Source organism: Podarcis tiliguerta (assembly GCF_965153285.1).
Source record: "Podarcis tiliguerta genome assembly, chromosome: 2".
Taxonomy (NCBI): domain Eukaryota; kingdom Metazoa; phylum Chordata; class Lepidosauria; order Squamata; family Lacertidae; genus Podarcis; species Podarcis tiliguerta.
This window is the reverse complement of record NC_139535.1, coordinates 52,764,703-52,791,023: the sequence shown is the minus strand read 5'-3', so window position 1 is coordinate 52,791,023 and position 26,321 is coordinate 52,764,703. Positions and strand designations below refer to the sequence as shown.

The following is a 26,321-nucleotide window of genomic DNA, read 5'->3' as shown; positions in this document are numbered from 1 at the left end:
CCATTTTCCCAGTTAATGATCAACCCTTTGACATCCAGATAAGCCCATTCAGTCATATGGAAACATATTGTGTAGCCTTTCAGGCACAACCAACCAGAAAATGCTCTTTTAAACTAATGACTGTTCCTATCAAGTTGGGCTTGCCCCCAAAACAAGCACGGTCGAATGCTGATATCATTTAGCATTTCACAGACAGAATTTAGATTTAAAAATCCAAAGCACCTAAACTAAGAATCCTGGAAGGAGATAAAGCAGAAAACGAAACTTACATTGCTTTTATGGTTATTTAAAGAACCACAAAGAATTGCTTTGAAGATGCTTTTATTGAAGTTATGTTTAATCCATTTTTAGCCCATTAAATCTTCATACCATTATTCTAACACCATCCTTTAGCTACTTGAAGATTAGAAGGGAAGGGACAACAATGAGTGTGGCCTGTCTTGTGAAGAATGCATTAATGGAGCTGGGGTGCTAGTATCTATAATTATTCTTGGAAGCTGTTGGATATATTGTTTTGGACGAAGCACTGAAACCCTTCTCTCTTGATGCAATGCCAGTTTGGGCTGAGATGTGATCTTACTGGGTTCTTTTTAACTCATGGAATTAGCCATAATAGCAGAATTGAACTCAGCATTGAAACCTACCACGTGCTTGTGAATATCTCATGATAGCAAAAGTACAAACAACTGGGTTGATGTCTTGCTCTGTTTGTGGGATTATTGGAAGTATGTTTGGCAAAGGATGCTGGACTCCACTGAGTCTTCTAACTTTCATTTTTTAATGAAATTAAGATTTAGTGACACCAATATTTGGAATTGCTGAGACAGAAAAGAAGAAACACGTGATGTATTTAAGAAGCCAAAAGCCCAGCACAGATGCATCCAAAAGCTAGGCAATTGGACCAGAGCCTCCTAGGGACTGGGAAATTCAGGGGGAAGAATTCAGCATAGTACCATGGCAATCATTCTACCAGTGCAAGCATTTCATCTTGGCCAACACAGCAATTTCCCTCTCCTCACCCACTCCCTGCATGGGTCTGGGTTCTCATCACCCCCCCAAGCCAACTGGGGGAGTAGAGTGGGGTAAGCCCCAAAGCACCAGCAGAAACCCTTGGGCAGGGTTTCTGCTAGCAGGTCTCATTAGGTGAATCTGTGCAGGATGTTTTGATCTCACGTAGGGTAGACTAACATACCGGCAAACACACACTTCAGCATATAAACATATGTAGCTGCCTTATATTGGTCCATCTCGCCCCACACTTTAATTGGCAGTAGCTCCCCTTGGTGTCTGGCAGATGTCATTTCCAGCCCTGGTAGCACCTTAAACAGGAGGCGCTGGAGAATGAGTCTTGGTCCTCTTTGCGCATGCTTCCAGGGCTACTCTTTTGATGGAGGTGCTGCTATTGTATCACACTGCAGGCCAACTGTCCTTTTGCTTACAGCAGTCTTTTCCCCATCTGTGGCAAGGTCCTGGTGGGGAAGAGGGAAGACTTGTTGGTGCTCACAACACTTTTTAAAGGCTAACTTGAGTATGGCCATACTTAGGGGTGGTACAGCCAATTTGAGGGGCAATAAATAGGGCTCAACATCTAAATAACTTTAGTTCAGTTGGACTTAATACCACCCACCACCCCCCAGCAAAAAAAGGATGCAAGGGGGTAAGAGTTGTGTCACACCTGCTGACAAGCCTTTCCCTATCTAGTGCCTTCCAAATATTTTGGCTATAGTTCTCATCCTTGACCACTGGTGATGCTGCCTGGAGCTGATGGGAGTTGTAGTCCAAAATATTTGGGAGGCACCAGATTGGGGAAGGTAGTTCTTGACCAGCAGCCTCGTGGACACTATCCAATAGGTAACCATAATACTCACACATCTCCCCATTGCCCTGCATTCATCATCATGGTAGTAGCACTGCCCTGTGTCTGATAAAAGGCAGTTAGCTCACCCAAGTATTGCAGTTTCACCTGGGAAAGTGCAATATCCTTGTAGCAGTAGCACAGGTGAGAGGAAATGAACCCGAATCTTGCATAATAGTTGTTCAGCTAAGTGTGCTAAAAAAACAGACTGAGGGAGAAAAGTGAATGAGAGAAGCCTTCCAACTCACTTGCTTTCTCATAGCTTTTACTGAAGTTGGGGGGGGAAAGAGACGAGAGTGGTTACGAAAAGGTAGTTATGACACCAAGTTCCAGACATCTGTCTCCTTTAAGTTGTAGTGCTAACAAGTGTAGGAAGGGTGTGCAAGGATGACTTTCATGGTGGTAGTGAATGCTTCTATTTCCCAGCATTCCACCTGCCAGATCACATACGAACTCGGAAGGTATAAGGTGCTCTCATGCTACAGCTCTTTAGGGTTTCCAAGTGTGTCTTTATTTTACTAGATGTGCTTGGCTACAGTTTCAAAACCCAGCAATGCCTAAGCCCTTACTTTAGGCTTACACCTGAGATCATTTTTAAATTATAGCGCACCATCAAAGAAGGAAAAAGTGTGAGTCTGCTATTTGTCTACATCCAGACCCCGCTCTGTTTGAAAAACGGAGGAGTCACCCAGTTGAGAAATGTCAAGAACAGATATCATTGAAACTGCCCTTAGAGTAAAGTGCTGGATCTGCAAAGATGTGTTATTGGAATTCTGTCTTTTCATTGTAAATGGAAGGAGGACAGATGTTTGACTTCACAACAACATTGCTGACATACCCTGCATGAAATATATTGTAATACTGTTGAGCTCGACTACACTCCGGTCCTAGGACAGGCTCCAGCCACAGCGGTGTCTCACACGAGGCTCCAGTCCATTGAGGATAGCAGTGACACTGAAATTGTTCCCAAGCGAACATGTCTTGATCTGGAAAATCTGTCATTGAGGACTCCTCTTCCCACTGCTGCGGGTCCAGGTGGAGGAAGGCTTCCAGTTCGCTGGGGTCCTGTCTCACGCAACGTCCATGCCCGTGGCACAGTTCGCGGCTGCACATGCGCGCTGCCGTGGTTACGTTGGCGATGTATGGGCCCAGTGTCGTGGTGATGTAATGCTTGAGGCTCCTGCAGCTCTCCTAGAAGATGGAAAGCTAGGATTACAGCTCAGAACATTCTAGGAACTGGACCCATCGGCACGGGGGATGGGAGCTTCCAGCCATTTCTGTTTAGGCAGAACCAACCACACGGGCAGGTGAGCATGGTCATTAGTCAAGGTATCAATAAAACTGGGAGAAACAAGTTATCCTATCCCCACCAAAGCTGGAAAGTAGGGGAATAGCTGCTGGGCTACCAATGAGGTGGGCAAAGAGAGTATCTGTTTTCTCTCTCAGGCTGATTCTCAACTTAGGAAGTACAGTGGCACCTCGGGTTAAGTACTTAATTCGTTCTGGAGGTCCGTTCTTAACCTGAAACTGTTCTTAACCTGAAGGACCACTTTAGCCTATGGGGCCTCCTGCTGCCACTGCACCGCCGCAGCACGATTTCTGTTCTCATCCTGAAGCAAAGTTCTTAACCCGAGGTACTATTTCTGGGTTAGCGGAGTCTGTAACCTGAAGCGTATGTAACCTGAAGTGTATGTAACCCGAGGTACCACTGTATATCCTAGGAAGAGGGCCTTCTTGGCCATGGCATCCCACTGATTGAACGCTTTCCCCATGGAGGCTGGCACCTGTTTTGGTGCCTGGTAAATAGCTTTTTATTTCCTTTAAATAATAAAAGTTTTAATATAATTGTTTAAATCTGCTGCATGATTGTTTCACGGTTGATGGTTGTATTTGAATATATTATAGGTATTCTCAGGAAATGTTGTAATTGGGAAGCATATAAAGGCGGTTCATGAATTAATAGATGGATGGGACATTGTTGCAGAGATACTCACCGGTGACTGGGAATAGGAGAGGTCACCCCAGAGCACAACCCCAGCGGCCCCAAGTGCTGCGCTCTCTCCAATTGTATACACCAGGTCAGCCTGAATGGAGAAAAGGAGGGAATTGTTAGCACTGGGCAGCTTTCTGCATGAGAAGTGCAACGTATCACTTTGGTGATATTAACACATTGCATTAGGCAGGTTTTCTGGCTAGTTACAATGGATAGATTTTCACTGAATTTTTCTGGCCCAATTAAGTTCTCTGGTCAAACATGAGTTGTAGTTTCTGTAATGATTCAAAAGTCTGACCAATTTGTTTAACAAGACACCACAGGAATGTGGATTGTGAACCCCTTTTGTGCATCATTTTATTCTATATTTATGCAGCATTTTCCTCAAGCTATTGCTCACCCCCACTTTCTCCTCCCTAAATCCAGAAAATCCAGTAATCAGCAGCTTCTAGCCCATTGGCCAAATTTGGATCAGGATGGATGGACCCCCATTTGGCCCGCAAGGCTAATTCCCCCACACCTGACATGGGGCTGGATCACCTGTGTGACTGAGTGCCTTACAGGGTTTGTGATCATACAGCCAATTCCTGTGGAAAGCAAGGTTGAAGTCATTACCCATCAGTGATGGGCAGTGAGCTCAGGCCTACCAGACTGTCTGGTACCAAGTTCCCCATGAGGAACATAGTTATGAGATGATTGAAAAACGGGTTGCTCCACCCACCTATCCAAGTTGGCGCACAGAATTGGGGAAAGATGAGAGTGTGGCTAGCTGGGCCAAAAGGATTCCCCATCCCTGACAACACCTTTCTATTAAAGCAGTTAATTAGTTGCTTCCTGTTCACTCATAGCTGGCTGCAGCATTAATGAAGTGCCTCAATTAATTAACTACTGTGACTACATATATATATAATGTGTATGTGTGTGTGTGTGTGTGTGTGTGTGTATGTGTGTGTGTGTATATATATATATATATATATATATATATATATATATATGTGGTGCAACATTCCATCTGAAGCATTAAATTGACTGAATGGCCTTGGGCCAATCATTTTCTCTCTGGCTAACCAACCTACCTCACAGGGTTGTTATGAGAACAGTGTAATGAAATACCCCCTCTGTGACACTCCAGGCTCCTTGGAAGGACAGGATAAAAATATAATAAATGAAGAATGTACAGAGAGGAGGGAAAGTATTTGATCCCCTGCTAAATTTGGCCGTTTGCCCTCTGACGAAGAAATGACGAGTCCATAATTTTAATGGTAGGTTTATTGCAGCTGTGAGAGACAAAATAACAACAGGGGATCAAATACTTTCCCCCCTCACTGTATGGTGGCAGCTAATATTCCCCACAGAAGGAAGTTTCCAGCTAGATAAGAGATGTGCACCTCAGTCCTAGCTGTGTTTACTCAGAGGTAAGTCCTACTGAATTCAGTGGGGCTTACTCCCAGGTAAAGTGGGTTTAGGATTGCAGCCTTAACCTTTATTCAATTGCTACCATTGATGAAAAGTGCCTGGACCTATTGTACGCAGTTGGCACCTCTCACTTCTTACCTCAGTCAGGTACCGTGGAGAATGTCTGTAGGAGACTCTGGAATATGCGATCACAGGGAGAGGCTGCTTCACGCCAAACTGTGCCACGCGAAATGCTTCTTTGAGGCGGTGGTGAACATAACTCTGGTGGTAAGATGTTGGGAGTTTTGGTGAGAGGTAGATACTGGGATAGAGGGCAGATGAAACCTTCCAGAGCCACATGAGATGATCATTCCACTGGACCTCTGTGGGGTTGCAATGACCAGTGTAGTTCTCTTCGTTCTCCCAGTTGTAATTGAAACAGTCAGGGAACCCATAGAAGCCCCAGAATCCCTGTGGCCTCAGAGACTTCCCCATTTTTAGAGTTCTCTCCATGAAGGCCCGAGCTGCCTGTTCAAACTCTATCTCCGCAACATAAGATTGCTCTGTGAGGGGTTCATCAGGCCTTCTGTTCCTTGCCCATTTTTCAGAGGCCGCCCTATACACGTTCTTGGGGCCCCAGTTCCGCCTCCAGAGAGGCCGCCACTCCTCCCAGTCCACCACGGCCAGTCCCTGGAAATCAGGCTTCAGGCTTTCCAAAACATCTCTTGAGACCGTCTCCAGGTGCTTCTTCAGATCGACGTTCTGAGGTATCCCTCCATTGTGCCATTTGCCATCTGGGGAGATGTAGGGATAGAGCCCAAACTTGTTCTTGTAAAAAATGGTTATGTTCTGGCCACGAAAAGCATTGTCCTTGTTCTCCACAATGCCATAGGCTTCCAGAGGCAGGGTGATCCCAAAATGCTCTCGACACTTAGCTGTGGGCAAATTCCACACCACCACAAATGGCTCCTGCTGGAAAACAGAGCTGGCTGTCGTCTGCTCCCAGCTATACCCTCTCAGGCACTGGATGACTCCAAGGAGGAAGATGATGCGGACCGAAATGGTTTTGTCCAGGATCATGGTGGGTGTAAGAAGCCAATGTCTCTTCTGGGGCCCCTCCTGCTTTGTTTACAAATGTGCACCCTGGCAGGGAGAGGGGAAAGACAGAGTAAGATCTTCCCCCTGAATTTAAATATCTGACACACAGGGCCAGGGCAGTGTAGCAGTTAGGCTCAGATTATGGCTAGGGACAGCCAGGTTCAAAACCGCTTACCAAGGCGACATGATGTGCCAAGGTAAGCAAGGCAGTTTTGAATCCATGCTCCCCATAAATCACTGGGTGGCTTTGGAAATCATTTCCCCCCTGCCCAGGGGGGTGGGGTAGGTGGGACTGGCCCGCTCAGGTTGGATCCAGAACTGGCCCACCCTCCATAGGCCGCTTTGACAGGTGTACAAGAATGCTAGTCAGCAATTACCTGGAACCATATGATGTGAGGTGATTAAAATTTAAACCTGCAGCTGCAAACTTAAGATTGTGTTCTTCATTCTTCCTTCTGAATTGGGCACTGGGGCTGCACCTGCTATCATATGACATCAGGTAATGGACAGGTGACGATGGTTTGGGCCAAACCACCATACGAGGAGGCCTAACAAGGTCTCACGGATTTTACAGGGAAGAGGCAACCATGCCAGTCACCTGGAGCTCCTTGAGAAAATGTGGGACATGAATATAATTAACTCAGCTAGCGTCTCAATATTTTTTATTGTATTTTAAACCTGGATATCTGGGCTTGACATGTATTCCAAATGGGATTGCTTACCTTGAATATCAAGGTATCTTGGGGTAAGTGTCTTATGTCTCTAAGTTTTAAGGGAGATAAATTCATGAGGTAAACCCAAGGAGAGGGAAAGGCTGAACACCAGGAAGAGGAGAGCTGGCTGTACTGGCTGATGTGTAAACTTACCTAAAGTCACCTTACTTGGGAACAGAAGCTGTTTGGATTACACAGGCATCTATGCTGCCAGGTATTTTTCCACAATGGAGAAGCCAAAAACACCAACTGGGCTGCTTCCACTTGTTGGTTTTGTTTTGTTTGCTCTGTGTCATCCCCCCTGGCTTCATTTCCCACTCTTAACACTGCACTACGGAGGATTAGAATAATACCTAAGAAACTGCATGCCAGGATCCTTCCCTAGTTGAACTACTGACTAGCTAGCCAGCCTCTGAACTAGAGACAAGCTAATGAATTAATAGGGCATATTGTCTGAGCCAGCCTGTCCAATGAATCAGGTGTGGTTTAGGATCAGAACCACATGGCCACTCTGAAGCCAACAGGTCATCATTAACATCACATGCACAAACCCCCAGCCCACCCCCTCCCTGCAAAGGAACACCAGGGTTCAAACTCAAACTTTATTAGACAGGCCAATTCGATGACTGGTTTTGCAATCATCTTGGGACTAGATAAGCATACTGCCATGCCATCATCTTGGGATCAGGTAAGCATTCTGCTTCCTGAGTCGGCATGGAAAACCCCAGACATCATCTCTCTGTGTTGCAATATTTCCTTTTAGTGGAACAGGTGTGGTAAAACATCCTTTCTCCTAGCCTCTTTCCTGCCATGATGTGCGCTCTGATCTTCATGTTACTGTTAATGCATAGAAATCATAGCATTATTTTCCTTTCTCCAACTTTTCCTCTAACCACAGTTTGATGTAAAGCTATTGCTAGGTGTCTCAAGAGTTTTGAATTTACTAAGGATATTTGGCTTCACTTAAGTGTGAAGAGTGTTCCTTATTGCAGAAAAGATCTATGCAAATCTACTCACAAATTGAAGTGCCCAGGGCACAGAAGGGGTGAAACATAAAAAAGGGTCTCATGCGCCCTTGGCAAGGAGCTGTATTGATGCCCTACCCCTGAAAAACCCGCTTTACCGCAATAGCTGCATTATTTGTCTAAAATCACCCCCTCTACTCCAGTATCTCAATTTTTTCTGAGATGATTCTGTCATCCAGGCAATCTGCCTCTCACGACTTTTGGCCCACACAACTTAACTCTCTTGGTCAGAGCAATCTGGGGAGATTTTTGCAGGGGCCATTTTCACCATCCCATAGGTGCACCCCTGGGCATACAAGCTAAGAATTATCGTATTGAGTGAGTTGTCAGAAACAGCCTCACATGCTCAGAGATGGGACTTGACAACCAGGAATTGGACATTGCTGTACACTCCCAGGCTTGAAAAAGCCCCTTTTCATAATTAAAACATTAATATGTAAAATGGGAAGTGCTGGAGTCGAATCCTTAATGGTGGTTTTGGTTACTCAGTAATGTGAGAACAAGACTCTCACATGCTTATTTCATGTTATTTCAAAGCTCAGCTCTGACGCTGAAAACAGATTTTTGGGCTTTGTGCAATTCAAAAGAACTCATTTGTCATTTCCACAATTTCCTTCTCAGCAGGCATGCTGATTTGCATAATTCACCAGCTTTTATAACCTCGACTCAGGAGTGATGTATTAATGAACCAAGTGTGTACAGCAATATGGATTAAAGAATATATGAAGGTAATGTTAGCCTAGGAGTAGAAGCAAGAGTCGCCATTCATGGGGAAGAAGATTTGAAGATTAGTATGTTACAACTACAACAATTTGATCAAGGCTAGGGCGGGCATTATTCTGGTTTTTTAAAATTGCATATTGCTGAAGTTGGTGAATATAAAAGCACCAATCATAGCCCAGCCAACTTCCCAGCAGAAAAATCTGTTTATTGAGGAATTTTGTATGGGAGAGTCGGATAGGAAAAGTAGAAACGAACCAAATTATAGTCTCACCATCCTAACAATACCGAAACATTTTGATGTGCTAATCTACATGCAGGAAAACATCCTGCTTCCCTCTACTGTGAAGTCTTAAGAGCAGACAGCTGGCAACAGGGATCACTTTACTGAATCCTCCCTCCCATTATTAGTAGGCTCTTTATTAGTAGGCTGAGTTTCCTGCATGCTGAAAAGTGGAATAAATTGCAACCATGGGCTTACAAATAGCACAAGTAACATAAGAATAATATTTGTCACCTTGAGCTCCTTCAGGCGGAAGAGAGGGAAGTAAATTGAATAAATAATTGCGCTTACTCCACAAGCTTGCAGTCCGCTCTTCTCATTCCACAGGACATCTGAGCCAGAAGTGCTGATGTGACCAGCCCAGCTGCATTGTTAGTACCCAAATTTGATGACATCATCACCTACTGCACCCCATTTCTATCTGGGGCGGCTATACCATGGCAGAACGAGTTACTCAGTAGAACTGAGCCAGACTCAAAACAATTGCTACCTGTATGGTTGCCTCAGGGCAGCCACCTCATGGCAGCATGGTTAGAAAGCTGATTCTGCTCTTATGGTAAAAGATCCCTAATCAAGTGTCATGGTTAACTAAGTCATGTTTTGTTGACTTACGTTGCACCAGCAAGTAAAAAAAATAAAAATATAACAAAAATTCATTTTTCCTTGCCTGATTGTTCAGACAACTTGGTAGGTTTAAATCTACAGGTTTTTGTAGAAGTAAACAAGAACTCAAATTGGTTTGCAGTTTGCCAAGTTCATTGTGGAAGGCAGCAAGTGTGGGAGGAAGAAGAACATGTAATAGCTGCTAATGTGTAGTTACAGAGGCCAATTCACGTGCTTCAGAGTCTGATGGCTTGGACTGACCTTTTTAAAATGCAGCTTGTTGTGTTGTGACTTTTTAAAAAAACCCACACTTATTTAACTTATTTTTCACCTGAAACCAATCGGTCCCAACAATAATAAAACAATAAACTGAAATAATTCAGAAGCATAACACACACAACCCCCAAACCAATCTCTAAAAAGAAAACAATATTAACATTATTTACAACTAAAAAGCAACCCCAAACATATAAGCCTAATTATATTCCATCAAATATTTCTCATACTCTGGGATGTAGGCGATTGTTTTAACCTGGCACCAAAGACATGGGTTAGTACCAGGAGGGTTTCAATGGGGAGAGCATTACATAGATAGGAGTGCCCTCTCCCTAATTGCCACCTTCTGAACCTGTCTTTAGGGGGCACACAGAGAAGAGCCTCAGATGGTGCTCGCAGGGTCTGGATATATTAGTTTTTGGAGCAATCTCCTTATCAGTCTTCTGTGTATGGTGCTTAAAGCATGAGGCTTTCCCAGCTACATCAGTGATGTGTACTTTTGCAGGAGAAACTGCCAGATGGGTTCAAAAGAGCAAAGGTGTGAAGCCAAGAGAGACTCTGGTCTGTAATCTGCAGTGCTATATAGTCCATGTTGCTATTTCAGCCTGTGCTCAAGTCTCATGCAATCAGATCAGCACACACACAAACTGGACTGAATTCAGATAGATCAACCATGTTTTGGCCAGATGTGAACTGAACTAGCTACGTGGCCAATTCTGTGCATGTGCAACAGCCAACACAGTGAACAGTTCATGTGAACAGGCCCAGCAAAGGGTTTAAGAAGCAGAGCTGAAGCTAATCTATCTGTCAGGCAATCAAGGGTATCCCTTCCCCTTAGGAATGAAAGAAGCTGCTTTAGAATTAGAAGCAGACAATTGGTCTATGAAGCTCAGTGTTGTCCTTCTCTACATTGTCTGGCAGTGGCTCCCCGGATCCTGAATCTGCAAGCAAATAATGAACCCTACTATTGACTTGCTGTCCATTTCCATTGCTTCATGCCACATAAATCACCTATAATGAGCAGAGAAGGATGAAACACTGAAGGCATAATACTTGCGGCATGGTCAATTTCTTTGGCAGAAAGTGTCAGATTCCACAACACCTTCACAGAAGATGAACAATCCCTACATACAAAAGAGAGGTGTCCAGAGCATACATTCGTTCATGATTTTATTTGTATGATCAGAGGAACTTTGCATAAGATTGTGGGGTTTTTTTGGAGGGGACCTCATTTTACTTTGAGGGACCAGAACTCTGAACTGCCCTGAGACCTGAAGGTATAGGGCGGTATATAAATTCAATTATTATTATTATTATTAGTAGTAGTAGTAGTAGGTACAGAGGAAAACAACCCAAGGTGACCAGACTTTTGAAAATAAAATGTGGGGATCCTGCAAACCACACAGATCTATTGTCTCTTCCAAGAAACAAGGGACAAAGCTATTGGTGTGGTTTCAAGCATTATTATTGGAAAAATATAAGAAGGTGGTGGAACATGGCTTCTTCGCATGTACTTAAATGAAAATGCTTCATAGGAAAATGTATTGAACAATGTAGATGGTACTATACAAGTTGGCAGCTGTGTTGCATTGTACCTGCAATGCCATTTGTGCGGTTTCAGGTGAGGGATTGCAAGAGTCAATACTTGGTATGAGTTGGAGATTATTTTCATTTAATGGAAACCTCAGCGTACAATGCACAATTCAGAAATGAAAGCATCTGTGATCAAGCACCCAATAGCCTGCATGTGGAATTGTTTGATAACCGACACATAAAAGTTGCACTCTCTCCTACAGCAGTCTTTTCTCAGCTGCATCCCCAGAACTGCTGTTCCAAATGGAAATTCCAAATGGGCTCGGGCTCTGCATTCTTAAGAAGGAATTGTCAAGATTTTGAAGTCATAAATGTAAAGAAATAATAATAATAATAATAATAATAATAATAATAATAAATTGTTTATATACAGTAGAAGTTTGAAGTTGCATCAGACTGAGACTTATTAAATTTCTGTGATAAAATAGTTTCATGGTTGTACAAAGTCTTTAATTACTCTTACTGTATTTTGCTATTGTGACTATAGGACATGGGATGTTAATTCTCCACAAAATTGTGGCATTTATTTTCTAGCTTTGGGCTCCATGGAACAGACGTCAAACTTTTGACTGTCCCCCTCAATGGAGAATGTATTTTATAACAGCAAGAGCTGAGCCAGCCTAGTTTAGAAGAAACAGCAAGTATGCTTCCTACAAGCACACTGAAGGCGAAAGAGTATTAGGGCCATCGCACGCACTACAGTTTTAACATGTGTCTGCAAATGATTTCAACCTTACCTGCAAAAAATGTGGCATCTGCACATGACCAACACGTGTCTGCGAAGGCACACAATTAACATATAGAAGGATGTTCCTAACATGTAAAGCGTGAAACTGCCTTAGAAGTGGGATACTGCCTTGAGCAAAATTTAACTATGGCAAGATGGCATACAAATAATCGATGATGATAAATTACTGAAATGAAATGAAACCACAGGCTTAAGAACAAATAGTCACAGAAGGAACAGTGAGCACCTTCACCTAAACACAAACAATTGGGTGGCAGGCTGGAGAGAGACTTGACTTTCCTAGAAGTTTTTAACACGTGTCCTTCACTGTAGGAACCCGATCCTGTAATTCCAAATTGTTGGGCCTCATAGTGGTTGCTCAAGAGTGAGAGGAAAGTACTACACATTGGTTGGAATTCAACGTATTGCTAAAGAAATTGTTCCATCAGGCAAACATAAATGTCCTGACAGAGCAATCTCCCTTCTCCCCCCGTCTCTGTATGCTGTGCTGTGGTTATCCTGTCCCTCCCCCCCATTGATTTAAGAACATGGCTTAAGGAAGGAGAACCCCATTATGCTAGCAGGTCTAATTGAGCTGGCTTCCAATAGCACAGCTATTTAGCAGAATCCAGCCCACCACCAGGGACACTCATTTCACCGGGCTCATTTTAACTGTGATCATTACCTCATCTATTAAGAGGATAACATCATGACAGTTAAATTAGGCCATGAAGTTGATCTCTGCCTCAGACCAAGTCATTAACCTGACCATTAAAAAACACCTTTGCAATCAAGCAAGCATCCTATTACAAACATATTTCTGGAATGCAGGCTTCCCAGAACAGACCAAGAGGCCAAAGAATGATACAGGTTTCAAATTAGAATCATGTGCGTTTGTGAAGGTCCGGCCTGTTCTGACATTATCCTATCAAAATAGGTCTTTCTCTCAGTTTTATCTAACCTTTCTGGGGACACTGCTGCCTCCAACAGATGCCTGCATCTGCACTGACTTCTGTTAGCATTAATTCCATGGGCTCTGAAATACACCTATCTGTGCATCCGCTGCAGAGTCAGAGGAGACGGTTCAGATATTTCAGAGGTGCTTTATTGATAAAATGACATCAAACTTGAAGGCAAGGCAGCCTCAGCACAGGCCCACCCACTCAGCTATGGCAACCACCACTGGAAGACAATGGGGGACAGTGGATGGCCTTGAAAGTATATCCAAAATAGATCATTGTCTAAGCGAATTTCACATTTTTATGGCATGAAAATGGGCTCTTGTCTGAAAAGAATTCTGGGAAAAACAACCGTGGAAGATAGAATCTATTGGCTTTGTTTGTGTTAGAATAGTTCTCTCACAGCCCATCTCACTGGATCCGAAGCTGAGCTTTTCTTCTCAGCATCTCTGCTCGTTCAGCCGTCATTTCATCTTCATCACACTCACACAGGTACATGGTGAAAGGGTGAGATGTCCTTCTCCATCCAGAATATGGGCCGCCCTTTCAGGTCACGATATGGCGTTTCTAGAAACAGCTGGTTCTGGGCTTTGTCCCCCGATGGGCCAGAAGAGGCAGATTTGCAGGAATCGGGATGGCCTGCCGAAAGGGCCATGGGCAGAGGTGGAGGAAGAGGAGGCGGGGGAGGGGGAGGAAGGTTTGCAGCAAAAAGAGGCACGGTGGCTGATTGCGAGGGCGGAACAGAAGCATTCATGGCCTGGGAAGAGGAACTGTGGGAAGCTACAGAAGCTGGCAGGCGGGGAGGGGGAGAAATGGTGGCGGCTGCTGGCAGATAAGAATGAACAGGAAGCAATGGGGGTGGTGGGGGAGGAGAAGCCGCTGAGCAAACCGCGAATGAGGAAAGGTGTGCTGAAGGTGGCAATGGAGGAAGGCTTGCTCCGCATCTCCTGCTGCAAGATGCACTTGGCTCACGCTTCCCAGGCCCTGTGGGAAGTTCCTTGTCCTGCTGAAGGGGAGAGAAGCTCTCCAGAAACTCCATGGGTACAAGGGAACTCGTGAATCCCGCACACTGAACTGGCTTGGACAAGCTGTAACCCAGGTGGGCGTAGAATTGCTGCTTGTCGTGGGTGGTGAGGTGCAGGCGCCTATAGCTGCGGGACTTGGCGTACTGCTCAACAGCTTCCATCAGCTTCCTGCCATAGCCCTTTCCCCGGAGGGCCTTGGCAACAACCACCGTCTCCACAAACAAGCTTTTGGGCTGGCCAACCACACGGGACAGCCTGGCATGCCCCAGGAGTTGGCACTGACTCTTGGCCGTCTTCCCTTCCGCGGTGTCTTCCACTGACCTCTGGGTCCTAATCAGCACCAGGCACATGGGGAAGCTGTTGCTGGATCTCTGCAGGGAGTGGATGCGGGAAGTCCTGCTCCGTTTCCACTCTTCATTGATGAGGTCGGCACAGGCCTCTAGGAGATCGGGCCTCTGGTGAAGGGGCACCGCTGTGAGCATCTCTGAAACAGACCCCATTCTTCTCACCACCAGAGGACCAAGCGGCGAAACGTTACATGGGACACATGGAGCTTGACTCACTCCTGAAAGCACAAACACAATGAAGTGTGTTTGCAGTGCACAATCAGTTCCAAGAGACCTACTAACCCTTTCGCAGGGAAACCTCACCTTGCCAGGATCAAACCCAAGCGGAAGGATGATTACATCCTCTGTAATCATCCCATAAAGCAAAGGGCTGCAGGTGCCAAGACAGCCTTAGCTCTTGGTCTTACAAAGGCACAGATAGCCAAGGCAGTGTGATTCTAATGTTGTAGCCCATGACTCCCAACATCCCTATTGGCTATGCTGGCTGCAGCTGATGAAAAGTTGTAGTCCAACAACATTAGGAGGGCATTGCATTGGCTATCCTTCCACTTGGTCTTTTACCAAGTGCCGGTTTGGGGCATGCGTAACAAGACATCTAGTCTGCATCCTCTGCTACCGTGATGGAGAAACTGTGGCTCCCCAACTCCCACAGTTCCTGAAGACTGGCCATGCTGGCTTTGGCTGGTCAGAGTTGGGAGTCCAGCAACATTTGGAAGGCCACAAGTTTCCCAATCCAGTTCTACTATAAAAACATCTGGGAATCAGTGTAGACTATAAGCCAATTCCTATAAATGCTTGTTTGAAACTCAGCTTTTATTTTTCCCTTGGGGACTGAAAAGGATTCAGTCATACAGAAATATGGTGTCCACCCTCCCAAGGAACAGAAGTACGTAACATGGTTCACTTACTATATTCATGTAAGTGCAGTCTGGCTGAATGCAACTCATCCCTTGTCCATTGGAAGGCCCACTCAAGCTCTATGAGTTTCTAAACTGCCAACATGTTCCCACATTTAATTCACAATTATGGGAGTATGTTCTGTACTCTATGAGATGACGATGGCCATGGAGATTCCCGGGCAGCCAGACTGCAGACAGATACGACTTCTTAAGCTATGTGTGAAGAGCAATCCACTTTAGAAGAAAACTCAGGTTCTGTTTGGCTTCTTTACCCTTCTTACAACAGTCCAGCTGGGACCTTGATTCAAGAGTGGTTTAAAATTGAAGGTACTCTGATATAGCTTAGGTACTCGGTGGCTTCTTTCAGGACAGTCACACCTCCTCTCAAGAGATGGCACCTAAATATGCAACACAGCTTGTCTTCTGTTTGCATCTGCCTACACTACAGATCATTCAAGTGAGTATTTGCATAGAATGTGCATCGACCAATAACATGCTCAAACTGTGAAAGGCTGTTTACTTTTTTAAAAAAAAAAATCCAGCAGAATCTTCCACACAAAATAGAAGCAATGATTCCAAGGACCACCTTACATCACCACTTTTGTCTCATCTGGAGCACGTGGGAACTGGCCAAGCAAGTGTTTCCACATGTCTCCATAATGCAATGTGCTACTTCCTCCAAAATCTCCCAGAAGGGGACTCAGCTATAGGTTTGGCAAATTGCAAGCAGGTGGTATGTTGAAACGTTCCCCTAACCAGTCCAGAATGTCACAGATGAGCCTCAAATGGTTTCAAGAATCAGCCCACAGTGAGAGTTCAAACACTGTATGAATCTCATTGTCCTTTGGTTGGTGCATGAATTTGCAGAGAGGCAGCTGTGTTGAGCAGGACCCCGACCCCCCAGTGAATGTTAGCAAGTCTAGTCACAACTCTATCCTTCTCTATATATTTTTGGAGGTGGTGGTGGGGTATATGCAAGTGCAAGTAAGTCAGTGACAGAGCACACACTTTGCATAAAATAGTTCCCAAGTTCAACTCAGGAATCTTCATAGATGGGGCTGGTAAAGACCACTGCCTGAAACCCTGGAAAGTTGAGAATATAGAAAATACTGAGTCAGACAGCAATGATATGAAGGTATCTTCATGTGTTCATGTGACAGAGGGAAGGTGGGCTTCCATTTACACAGTTTTGTCCCCTTAAACTCTTCATCTCTCCGATATTTCAGACAGCACAGAGAATTCTCTCCAGGCTGCCTGGGAGGAAATGGAGGAGACTGTGGAGAGAAAAATGTCCTCATTCATTCTTTTCCCCCTCACTCTTTCTTCTTTGGCTCTCCATACCTTCCATATGGTGAGACTCAACGTTATCATATAGACTCTCACTAAACCCGTGAGGCAGCCTCCAAATGGGAGCCACACTGGAAGATGAAAAAAACACCCAAGAGACAACAATAAAAAATCATCCTTTCACAACCCTTTATGAAGTAGCTTATGAAATTATACCATGCAGCCACTGCACTCAGGTTATGAAATAGGAACAGAACATGCCCTCCGAAAGGTGGGCTGAGGAGATTCTCATGACAGGGACATTAGCTGGGGGCAAATCCTAGAGCCACGTAAGCAGAGGGAACTCAAGGGTATTGCTTTAGAGCCTTAGCATCGTCCAGTTACTGCAGCATTGAGTTTAGAGAATGCTATTTTGACAATACTTTATTGCATCTGCAGACATGCACAGTTAAGTCCTCACGATTGCTTATGTCTGCTCTCATTTACCCACAAACAGCAGATGACTCAGTTCCATCTCAGAGGCTAGATGTAGCCCCCTCACACAAGTTTTCAACACAGCCCGTGCTACCTTTTCTGCAAAGGTGCTCTGTGACATTACTGGAAAAGCCGTATGTTTGGGGAAGGAAGTGTCTCGTAGAAAGAGTTTTCTCAATAAAGGCTAAGAACACCACAACTTGTGCCTCCAGTTACTGGCAAGGACTGCTCCTCAAGACAAAATTTGGTTGTGCACCAAAAAGAATTAATGTACATCTTTTCAAAGTTGTTGCAGCCCACTCAAGTCACAGGAGTGCATTCCCACCAGGGCAGAGAATCAGTCCAACGGTCTAAAACTATTTCAATCACCTCTCACAAACATCAATTACTCATGCTTATTACTAATTATGCATACTAAGTACGTAGGCACTTTTCCAGCTGCTTCACATGAATTCCACTGAAGTAACCCTTACAACAGCCTTGTAAGGTAGACCAGTTTTATTATCCCAGCATCACAGATTGGGGGCGTATGGGGGGTGGCTGAGGCTGAGAATGCAATGGCCTGCCTAAGGCCACCTAATGAGTACGTGATTGACATAAAGATTGATGTAAAATTACTGCTGAACTCTTTGGATAGGCTGATACTAACATTTTGCTATGCACCGCTGTCTTCGTTATTTTCTTCTGTATCTTAAGCCGTTTGGGGAAGCTCTTGAGAGAAAGGGACATACAAATAAACTGACAGAGGTGATGATTGGTAAGGCGAGATTTTCACTGGTTTGCCAACCACAGCTCGTTCTCTAACCATGCACTATGCCAGCTTCCACCGCCTTTGCCATCCTGTTGCCCCCCAGATGTTTTAGGCTGTGATTCCCATCAGCCCCATGCAGCATGGCCCCATTGGCTGGGGCTAGCAGGCATTGTGATCGAAAACATCAGCAGGGCACTAGGTTAGTGAAGGCAACGGCGGAGCATATGCCTGCGCTGCCTAGGGCGGGCCCGCTCCCGAGGGGAGTGGGGGGGTGCCCTTCCAGGTGTGGGATAGCTGCTTGGGTGCAGGGAGTGACATGTGCGCCCTGCAGCCATGGTTGGAGCGAGCCACTCACAGGGGTGGAGCAAGCCGCCCATGGCAGACATTCAGCACGCTGCCCACCCATGACTCCCAAGCCTCCCCCAAGCTGTCAGAACGAAGGGGGAAGGGGGGAATACCGCCAGCAAAGTGGCACAGCTCCCCCCCCCTCCGCTGATGGCTCGGGGTAGGCTTAGGCGTTGCAGGTTTGTGGAGCACCAAATGTCACCCCCCTCAGCGAAGACACCCGGGGCGGTCCGCCCCCACCGCACCCCCCTTTCTCCGCCCCTGAGATATGCACACAGATATGCACACACAAAAACACCTCTAAGTTTGCTCAGGGCTACCTTTGTCACCTGTGACCATTGCCAACGTGGGGATAGACTGCTAAAGGGAACCTGAATTTACATTCTCGCCCATGTAGGTTCTGCATCCACATTACAAATTGATTTAAGCACCAGGTGTTCAACTGCTTTGGGAGCTTGCTCAGCACCAGGTGTCCAAGAATACATAGACAAGGCACTTGTCATAAGCCCCCCTGGAGGGAAGAGCCCTGAGGTATGGTGTGAAGGCACATGAGCCTATCACCTTGCTGGAGCTAAACAGGCTGCCACATTGCCTGGATGAGTGACTGCCTGTGAACCATGCACATACAGTGGTACCTCGGGTTAAGTACTTAATTCGTTCTGGAGGTCTGTTCTTAACCTGAAACTGTTCTTAACCTGAAGCACCACTTTAGCTAATGGGGCCTCCTGCTGCCGCCGCCGCGCCGCCAGAGCCCGATTTCTGTTCTCATCCTTAAGCAAAGTTCTTAATCCAAGGTACTATTTCTGGGTTAGCGGAGTCTGTAACCTGAAGCGTCTGTAACCTGAAACATATGTAACCCAAGGTACCACTGTACTGCCTTGAATTCCATTACTAAATTAATGACACAGAGGTCAGAAAATAAATAAAAATCATACAACCTGCCTTGTGTGCACTATTCAAGACTCACTTGAAGAAGAGATGAGAAAAGTAATTAACGCACCATATGTGAATGACCTCTGCTGCATCACTCACAGACCGTTTTGGAAAGCACTCTAGCAGAGAACAGGGCAATCAGAAAATAGCATACCCCTAGGTAGACTGATAAGCACTACTTGCGCTAAATTCCAAGTTACCAGGCAGGCCTGCAAGTTCTGGTCCAAGTAGCTTTCCTGACAAAAACCTCTGTATCCAAGGCATGCACTGCTACAGGGGATTTCTTGTTTTCAAGGATCCTGGCTCTGGAAATGAGCCGGCAGTGTCATCACAACACTTCACAAGCAATACCACCCAAAAATGTCACACAGTGTTTCCTTTTTCCATTTCTAAGCATCCTGCTGCCAACCTGGGCACTAGGATTCCCTACCCCTCCTGCTAAAATCAACAACACGCTCTACACATCCTGGAGGAAGAGAAGAAGAGGCTGAACTAATTCCATTCATCCACACCTACCCCCCAGCTCTACTAGAGCAGCACTAGATGAGAATCGCTCCTTGCGTGAGGTGAAGATTCTATCCATCTTAACAAAAGCCAGGAGAGCATCCCTCATTCTTCAATTTCTACCGTTACCTCTCAGAACCAGGCCCACATGACAGCATGACCCAATGATACCCTGGTCCCAAACTTCCAAAATTCTGAACAGGCACCAAACCTACACACTTTATATCCCACCCCTCCCAGTTTTATATTGCCTGTTTCTCTAGTACAGCTGTCTGAGCCCAGTATACATGTTTGCTACAGGATCCCTTTATAACAGAATGAGAAACCCATGGCTCTCCAGGTGTTGTTGGACTTCATCTCCCATCAGCCCCAGCCCACATTGCCAGTGGTCAGGACTGATGGGAGCTGCAGTCCAGCTAGACTTGAAGAATCACAGGCTCCCCTCCCCTGCTCCACAATAAGACCACCAGCAGAAGAAAAGAAGTGTCAAATACCTGTGGCAAATGGGAGCTGCCTGAAGTGCCGCTTCCCTCCTTTGGAGATTGTGCTTGCAATGCTAAGGCTCAAGGGAAACCGTCTACTTTCGCAAGAGCATGACAGGAAGCTACACATGCGCCTACAGCTCGTTTCTTCTTTTAAAGAGTGAGCTGTCTGTTTACTTGACACCCAGGTTTTGGAATGTAAATTGTGTGCTGAGTAGCCCAGCCCAGCCCTGACAGGAGCCAAAGGCTGGCACCCATCCAAACAACAACAACAACAAAGCAGCAGACACAGACTTCGTCTATGGGGTTCCCAAACAGATGCCTTCAACCACTACAGCTCCTAGGTCCAAGTGTAGGCTGAAGTATCAAAGAACTCTCTTTTTGGGTGGTGGTGGTGGGGAGAAACGGACCCATTTAGATTCTGAGAATCCAGCCCCAATAAACATCCAGCCAACTCACTTTGGCAACAGCAATTCTATCATGAGGAGAAAGGAAAGGGAGCAGGGCTGGCAACCATCCAACACCAAAGAAAGCAGGTGGGCAAGGAAGGCAAACCAGACTTGCTGCTTACCGTGCCTTAACTCCTCCCCAATACTTCCATCTCCACACATCATAATAATAATAATTATTATTTATTATTTGTACCCCGCCCATCTGGCTGGGCCTTCCCAGCCACTCTGGGCGGCTTCCATAGAAACAAAAAATACACATCACAAAATGAGGCTGCTGAAGCAAAAGGCTGGTAGTAACCCAGACTAGCCTTTGTACAGTAGTACCTCGGGGTACAGATGCTTCAGGTTACAGACTCTGCTAACCCAGAAATATTACCTTGGGTTAAGAACTTTGCTTCAGGATGAGAACAGAAATTGCGCAGCGGCGGCAGCAGGAGGCCCCATTAGCTAAAGTGGTGCTTCAGGTTAAGAACAGTTTCAGGTTAAGAACGGACCTCCAGAACAAATTAAGTTCTTAACCCGAGGTACCACTATATTAGTCTACAGCAGGGGTGAAGGGGGGGCTTGAGGCCCTCCAGATGTTGGACTCCAACTCCCATCAGCCCCTGCCAGTGTGGCCAATGGTCAAGGATGAAGGGAGTCGGAGTCCAGCAATATCTAGAGGGCCACAAATTCCCCACCTCTGATTTTCAGTTCTCTATGCCTTCTTGCCACAGCACAAAACCCCTTTTGCTAGTACAGGTACTTTACCTTCTTGATTAGAGGCATGTTTCCAAGCTGTTATACCTACACACCAGTTCTATGAACATATAAACTTCGGCTTATTCAATGTCAACAGTGGATTGATCTACAGAGCCAAACGGAGCTTATGTTACTAGAGTAATAGATGGAAACCAGGCCTACTGGGGTGGGGTGAGGAGGCCAGGGAATCCACTGGGCAGAACTAGGACATTGCCATGAAGACATTCATCCTGCCCGGTCTCCAGAAAGGACAGGAAGGATGTTGTTTACAAGGTCTCAAAGCACAGAGCCTTGTTCTCCTGTGCTGTTTTCCAGTGTCAACACATAGTGCAGCACAAGGAGGAAACAAACCTGCTCTGTGTCTCAGGTAATTTTGGGACGCACCTGCTACCAACAAACACTCCTTGGTAAAAGGTCACAAAACTCATGAAACTGGGGAGAAGACAAGGTGGTTAGACTGTCCACAGGCAATGCGGTAGTCTGTTTCCTACGACTATTAATGTACCCAACACAGCTTTTCCTGCAATGGAATTAAAAATACCAATTATGTTTCGATTCCCTTCCAGATCCTGACTTCTGGAAAACAGTCATATTCCTTTTGGGGACACAGAAAACATTCATATATTCATAGAGCTCTGAATAAGTGGAACTGCTGTTTACCCATTGTCGGATGGGAAACATAACCAAGCAAAAGGGAATCGTGACTATGCCTCAATGGACAAAAGGCACTGACAGCACAATCCTATACATGCCTACTCAGAAGTAAATTCAGTGCTTTCTATGGGGCTGAGTTACAACGAACGTCTGCCATCCAAGTTGGTGGCTATCACTATATCTAGGGGGCTCAAATTCCATAGTTTAAAGATGCGTGTCCAGTGTTCAAAATTCACATGCGACCAAGTGAAGATGTCCAGCCCCCAGGATGGCGCCTGATGTCTCCACCATCTGGAGGCGCATGCCTGGGGGATCTTTGGGTCTTGCCTGTTTTCACACAATAGCAACACATCCTGTAGAATTATACCCATTATATTTTATCTGCACAATCAGAATGAATTTCAGGAACCAAACAGTCGTGGTGAAAGTTATGTCTTTCAAGCCAATGTGGCCCAAAAATGGCAACTAGGCATTCCGTTTTGGCAACTGTAACCCTGGTTTTTACATTTGGCACATAGCTTTTTATATCTGATTTTCTAATACAGTACTGGATCATGTGTTATGTGAAGAAGTACTTTCTTTTATCTGCCCTAAACCTTCCAGTATTAAACTTCATTGACTGTCCCAAGTTCTAGTATTACGAAAGAGAGAAGAGCTTCTCTTAGTTTACCTCTACCCCATACATAATTTTATACACTTCTATCACATCTGTCCTTTACTCACCTTCTCTCTTATGCTAAAAAAAAAAAAGCCCCACATGTTATACCTTTCCCTTGTAGAGCAGTTTTGGCTTCCATTTTCTTAACTTTTTCCAGCTCTACAATAATCTCTTTGATGTGAAGGAACTGTACACGGTATTATTTAAAGTTTAGCTGCACCACAGATTTGTATAACAACATTACAATATTGGCAGTTTTATTTCCCTTTCCTAACCCAGCATGCAGTTCACCTTTTTCATAGCTGCTGCAGGTTGGCTCAACATCTTAGTTGAGCTAACAGCAATGACCCCAAAATCTTGCTTCTGCTCAGTCAACCCCACTTCAGATCCCATGAGCATGTATGTGAAGTTAAGATTTATTTACAGTGATACCTTGGTTTACAACCATAATCCGTTCCGGAGGTCCGGTTGTAAACCAAAACAGGTTGTAACCCAAGACGTGCTTTCGCCAATGGGGCCTCAAAAAAAAATAAAAATGGTTGTAATAAAAAAAGGGGGGGGGGAGGTTGTAATCCAAAAAAAGGGACACACACTTCAGGGTTTGACGTGGTTGTAATCCAAAACGGTTGCAAACCAAGGTACCACTGTATTTGCCCCACTTTACATTTGCTTTCACTGAACTGCAATTACCCTTTTTTTGTAAGGGAGAATCTTACAAAAGCATAAAATGAAATGTTCATCCTATTTTGGAGCACTCACAAACCCCTTTTCAAATGGACCTAAATTTGTGTGCCTGCAACCCAGTCACTAGGATACAGCCCACTAAGGTTGTGGGGGAAAGTGGCTGTGTAGCTTCAACAGACAGGCTATTTGGTCATACCTTCCCTAGTTAGTGTCCATTGGCCTCATTGGTATCACAGTAGGCTTCCCTCTTCTACAAGGGAGGCTCACCTGGCGCCTTCATTAGATATTTTTAGGCACTAGGCAAAAAAGGTTCTTTTCAACCAGGCGTTCAGCAGATTAACATTCTATGGCTTTTTATAAGTGTTGTGGAAGGTGGGGAGTTCATTGGTTTGTTTTGATTTGCTATTTTCATTTTGTCTTTTACTGTTGTGAACCACCCTTGGATCTTTAGATGGAAGGGTGGTATACAAATTTAATACATAATAATCATACAATCATATAAATGTAGTGTTGGAAGGGACCTAATAATACAAAGCTTTAGTACTGGTGCACTTATGAGTCCCTTTCACATATTATTATTTTTTCCTGATTATGCAAGCAGTTTACATGCACTTCATCCAAAGCGCTGGGCAGTGGAGAATCAGAACTAGGTCTCCGCAAGAGAGAAACAGTTCAAGTCCTGGATGCCTGTACCTGTGGTTGGGTTAGTCTCAAGAGATGGCTTGGCCCTCTTTAGTAAAATTGGGATCTGCCAGCCAACAATGCATCCTTTCCCATGGGTGAACGGATGCATCAGTGTTGTTTATGGGATTTCCATCCCCAACCCTCTCTACTAGTTATTCTGCCCAAGAGTCATGCTGCAAAAACCACTGTCTAGACCCAAAAGAGAGGACAGTCAATAGATCACAGTTAAAATTACCAAAGCGCAGGGAAACCCTAATAAAACATTTTCAGCCACAGGAAGAGTCGAGACCAAAGGTCACTTCTATAAACAACATAATGCTGAGGAAAGGTGAGTTCATGCCAGTGCTTCTCACATCCCACTTATTTCCAAATGAATGCCTGGTCCTCCTCAAGGCCTTAGCATGCACTGCCTTTAATTTTTTTAAAAATGAACTACGTGAACTAAACTCAGATTCATTCACACATGCACTCGAATCCTATGCATGCTTAGTCAGAATATTGCCGAGTAAGTATATAGGATTGCTGCCTCTCAGGTGCACATCTATAAAGAGAACTGAATTGCACACTGGTTCTCAATCTCCTCCTAGTGAAAGGAACACAAAAGCTCCAATAAAAAGCCACCTACACATTGCAGGGTTTAGGGATGGGTTCACTGCTGAGAGGCAGAGGTACTGGTTAATAAACGGCTGATGCCCAAAGTAATATCCTCCAGCCCTGCCTAAGGCAAATCCAAGGATAGAGGAGGCAGTGTGCCTTGCACTGGCAACGCACATGGTACTCCTCTCTCCTGAGACTCATTATTATAATTCAAGGATGCTACAGCCCCTCTAGAGCAATATGGATAGATTACAAGAGCGACCTATTTCAGTAATGGGGTGGGTCAGATATTAGGGAGGAAGCACTTCAGTTGCCTTATCCCGTGTGCACCTGTGGGAATACTCTGTTTCAGTTCCCTGGGGAATCCACCTTTGAACTCTGAGCGGATGTTAGTCATTGTGCAGTGGCTCTGCAACCTCAGCTGAGGTCGATGGTCAGCCCTGCTGCATCCCTTCCCTTTCGCTCTTTCTGCTCCAAGCAACAGCCGGCAGCCCCTTCTCTGGCTCCTAGTCCGGGGGAATGGCGTCCCCCGTCCGCCTCCCCTAGGGCAGAATCGCAGCTCGAAAGAGCTTTCCAAGAAGCGACGCGAGGTGTCAGCAAAGCTCCTGCCAGCGCGCTAGAAACCCGCCGCCTCCCCCCGATCTAAGGGGCGGCCAGCCGGGGAAGGCGCTCCCTTCCTTAAAAGCAGGCCTTTCCTCTCCGGGGGCCGCTCTCCAGGAGGCACCCCCTAAGGAGAAGCGGGCATCTAATATTATTTCCCCCTTTCCTTTCTTTCTCGCTCACTCGTGCCTGCGCGCAAATACTGGACTAAGAAACTCTTGCAAGTCTTTAACTTGAGTCACTAAGCTGGATCCCAGGAGCGAGGGAGGGACGGGTGTCCTCGCCCGCTTCCCGCAGAAGCCTCTCCTCCTTGCCAGAAAAGGTCCAAGCCCTTTTATGGACACAGCCTCCTGCTTCCTCCGAGATGCCACAGGACAGACGCCGCCGGGCCGGTCCCCCACTCCCCGCTCGTAGGGGCCACCCTAAAATCGGGCACGCGATTCTGCCCCCACCCCACGCCCCGAGAGAATGTGGGGTGTCGCCCCGTGGAGAGCCCTGCCTCCCGCTGGAGGGGGTTTCAACCGGGCGTAACCTCCCCGGCACCACCTCTTCCGACCCGGGCGCATCCCCGGCTGTGCAATGATGGCGAGCCCGGCTCCGCGAGCGCTTTAAGCGGGGACGGGGCGGGAAGAGATACTGACATGCTAGCGAACGGCAGGGGCTCTCAGCCGCGCGCTCAGCTCTCCCCGCTTCCTCCGGCTGCGCAGAGCAGAACTACCCCACTTTCGCCCTCGCTCCTCCCTTTACGCACAAGTCGAGGAGAGGCGGGAAAGAAAGACGCCCAGCTTCTTCTGGAGGCCACAGCGCCGTGTAGCGGCTAGGAAATGTCTTCCTCAGGAGAGCCTCCCGCTCCCCCCAATCGCGTCTTGGCTTTTTCAACCGCGCGTCTAGAAGCATGTGTGCACTCGGAAGACGCGCGTGCTTCGTGAAGGGGAGATTAATGCATATTGTGCGCGTTGAATCC

At 45.9% G+C, this 26,321-nt stretch overlaps 2 protein-coding genes across 8 annotated transcripts in view; both read right to left on the bottom strand.

Moving 5' to 3' along the window:
• The window catches only part of LOC310672388 (taste receptor type 2 member 40-like), a 154,737-nt gene that overhangs the window by 81,936 nt on the left and 46,480 nt on the right, over positions 1 to 26,321 (bottom strand). The gene's annotated exons all lie outside the window — the stretch shown is intronic.
• LOC310672359 (hyaluronidase-3-like) lies at positions 305 to 26,141 on the bottom strand. 7 transcript variants are annotated; one of them, XM_083429467.1, is made up of 5 exons: positions 25,999 to 26,141; positions 5,403 to 6,386; positions 3,850 to 3,939; positions 2,694 to 3,046; positions 305 to 1,469 (listed from the first exon to the last, which is right to left on the bottom strand). In XM_083429467.1, exons 2-5 carry the CDS (start codon positions 6,321 to 6,323, stop codon positions 1,436 to 1,438), a joined length of 1,398 nt encoding a protein of 465 aa, XP_083285593.1. In that variant the 5' UTR covers positions 6,324 to 6,386; positions 25,999 to 26,141; the 3' UTR covers positions 305 to 1,435. The 7 variants fall into 7 exon arrangements, with proteins under 7 accessions (XP_083285593.1, XP_083285592.1, XP_083285590.1 ...); XM_083429466.1 differs by lacking the exon at positions 25,999 to 26,141 and adding an exon at positions 20,300 to 20,453; XM_083429464.1 differs by lacking the exon at positions 305 to 1,469 and having other exon boundaries at positions 2,080 to 3,046; positions 25,999 to 26,135.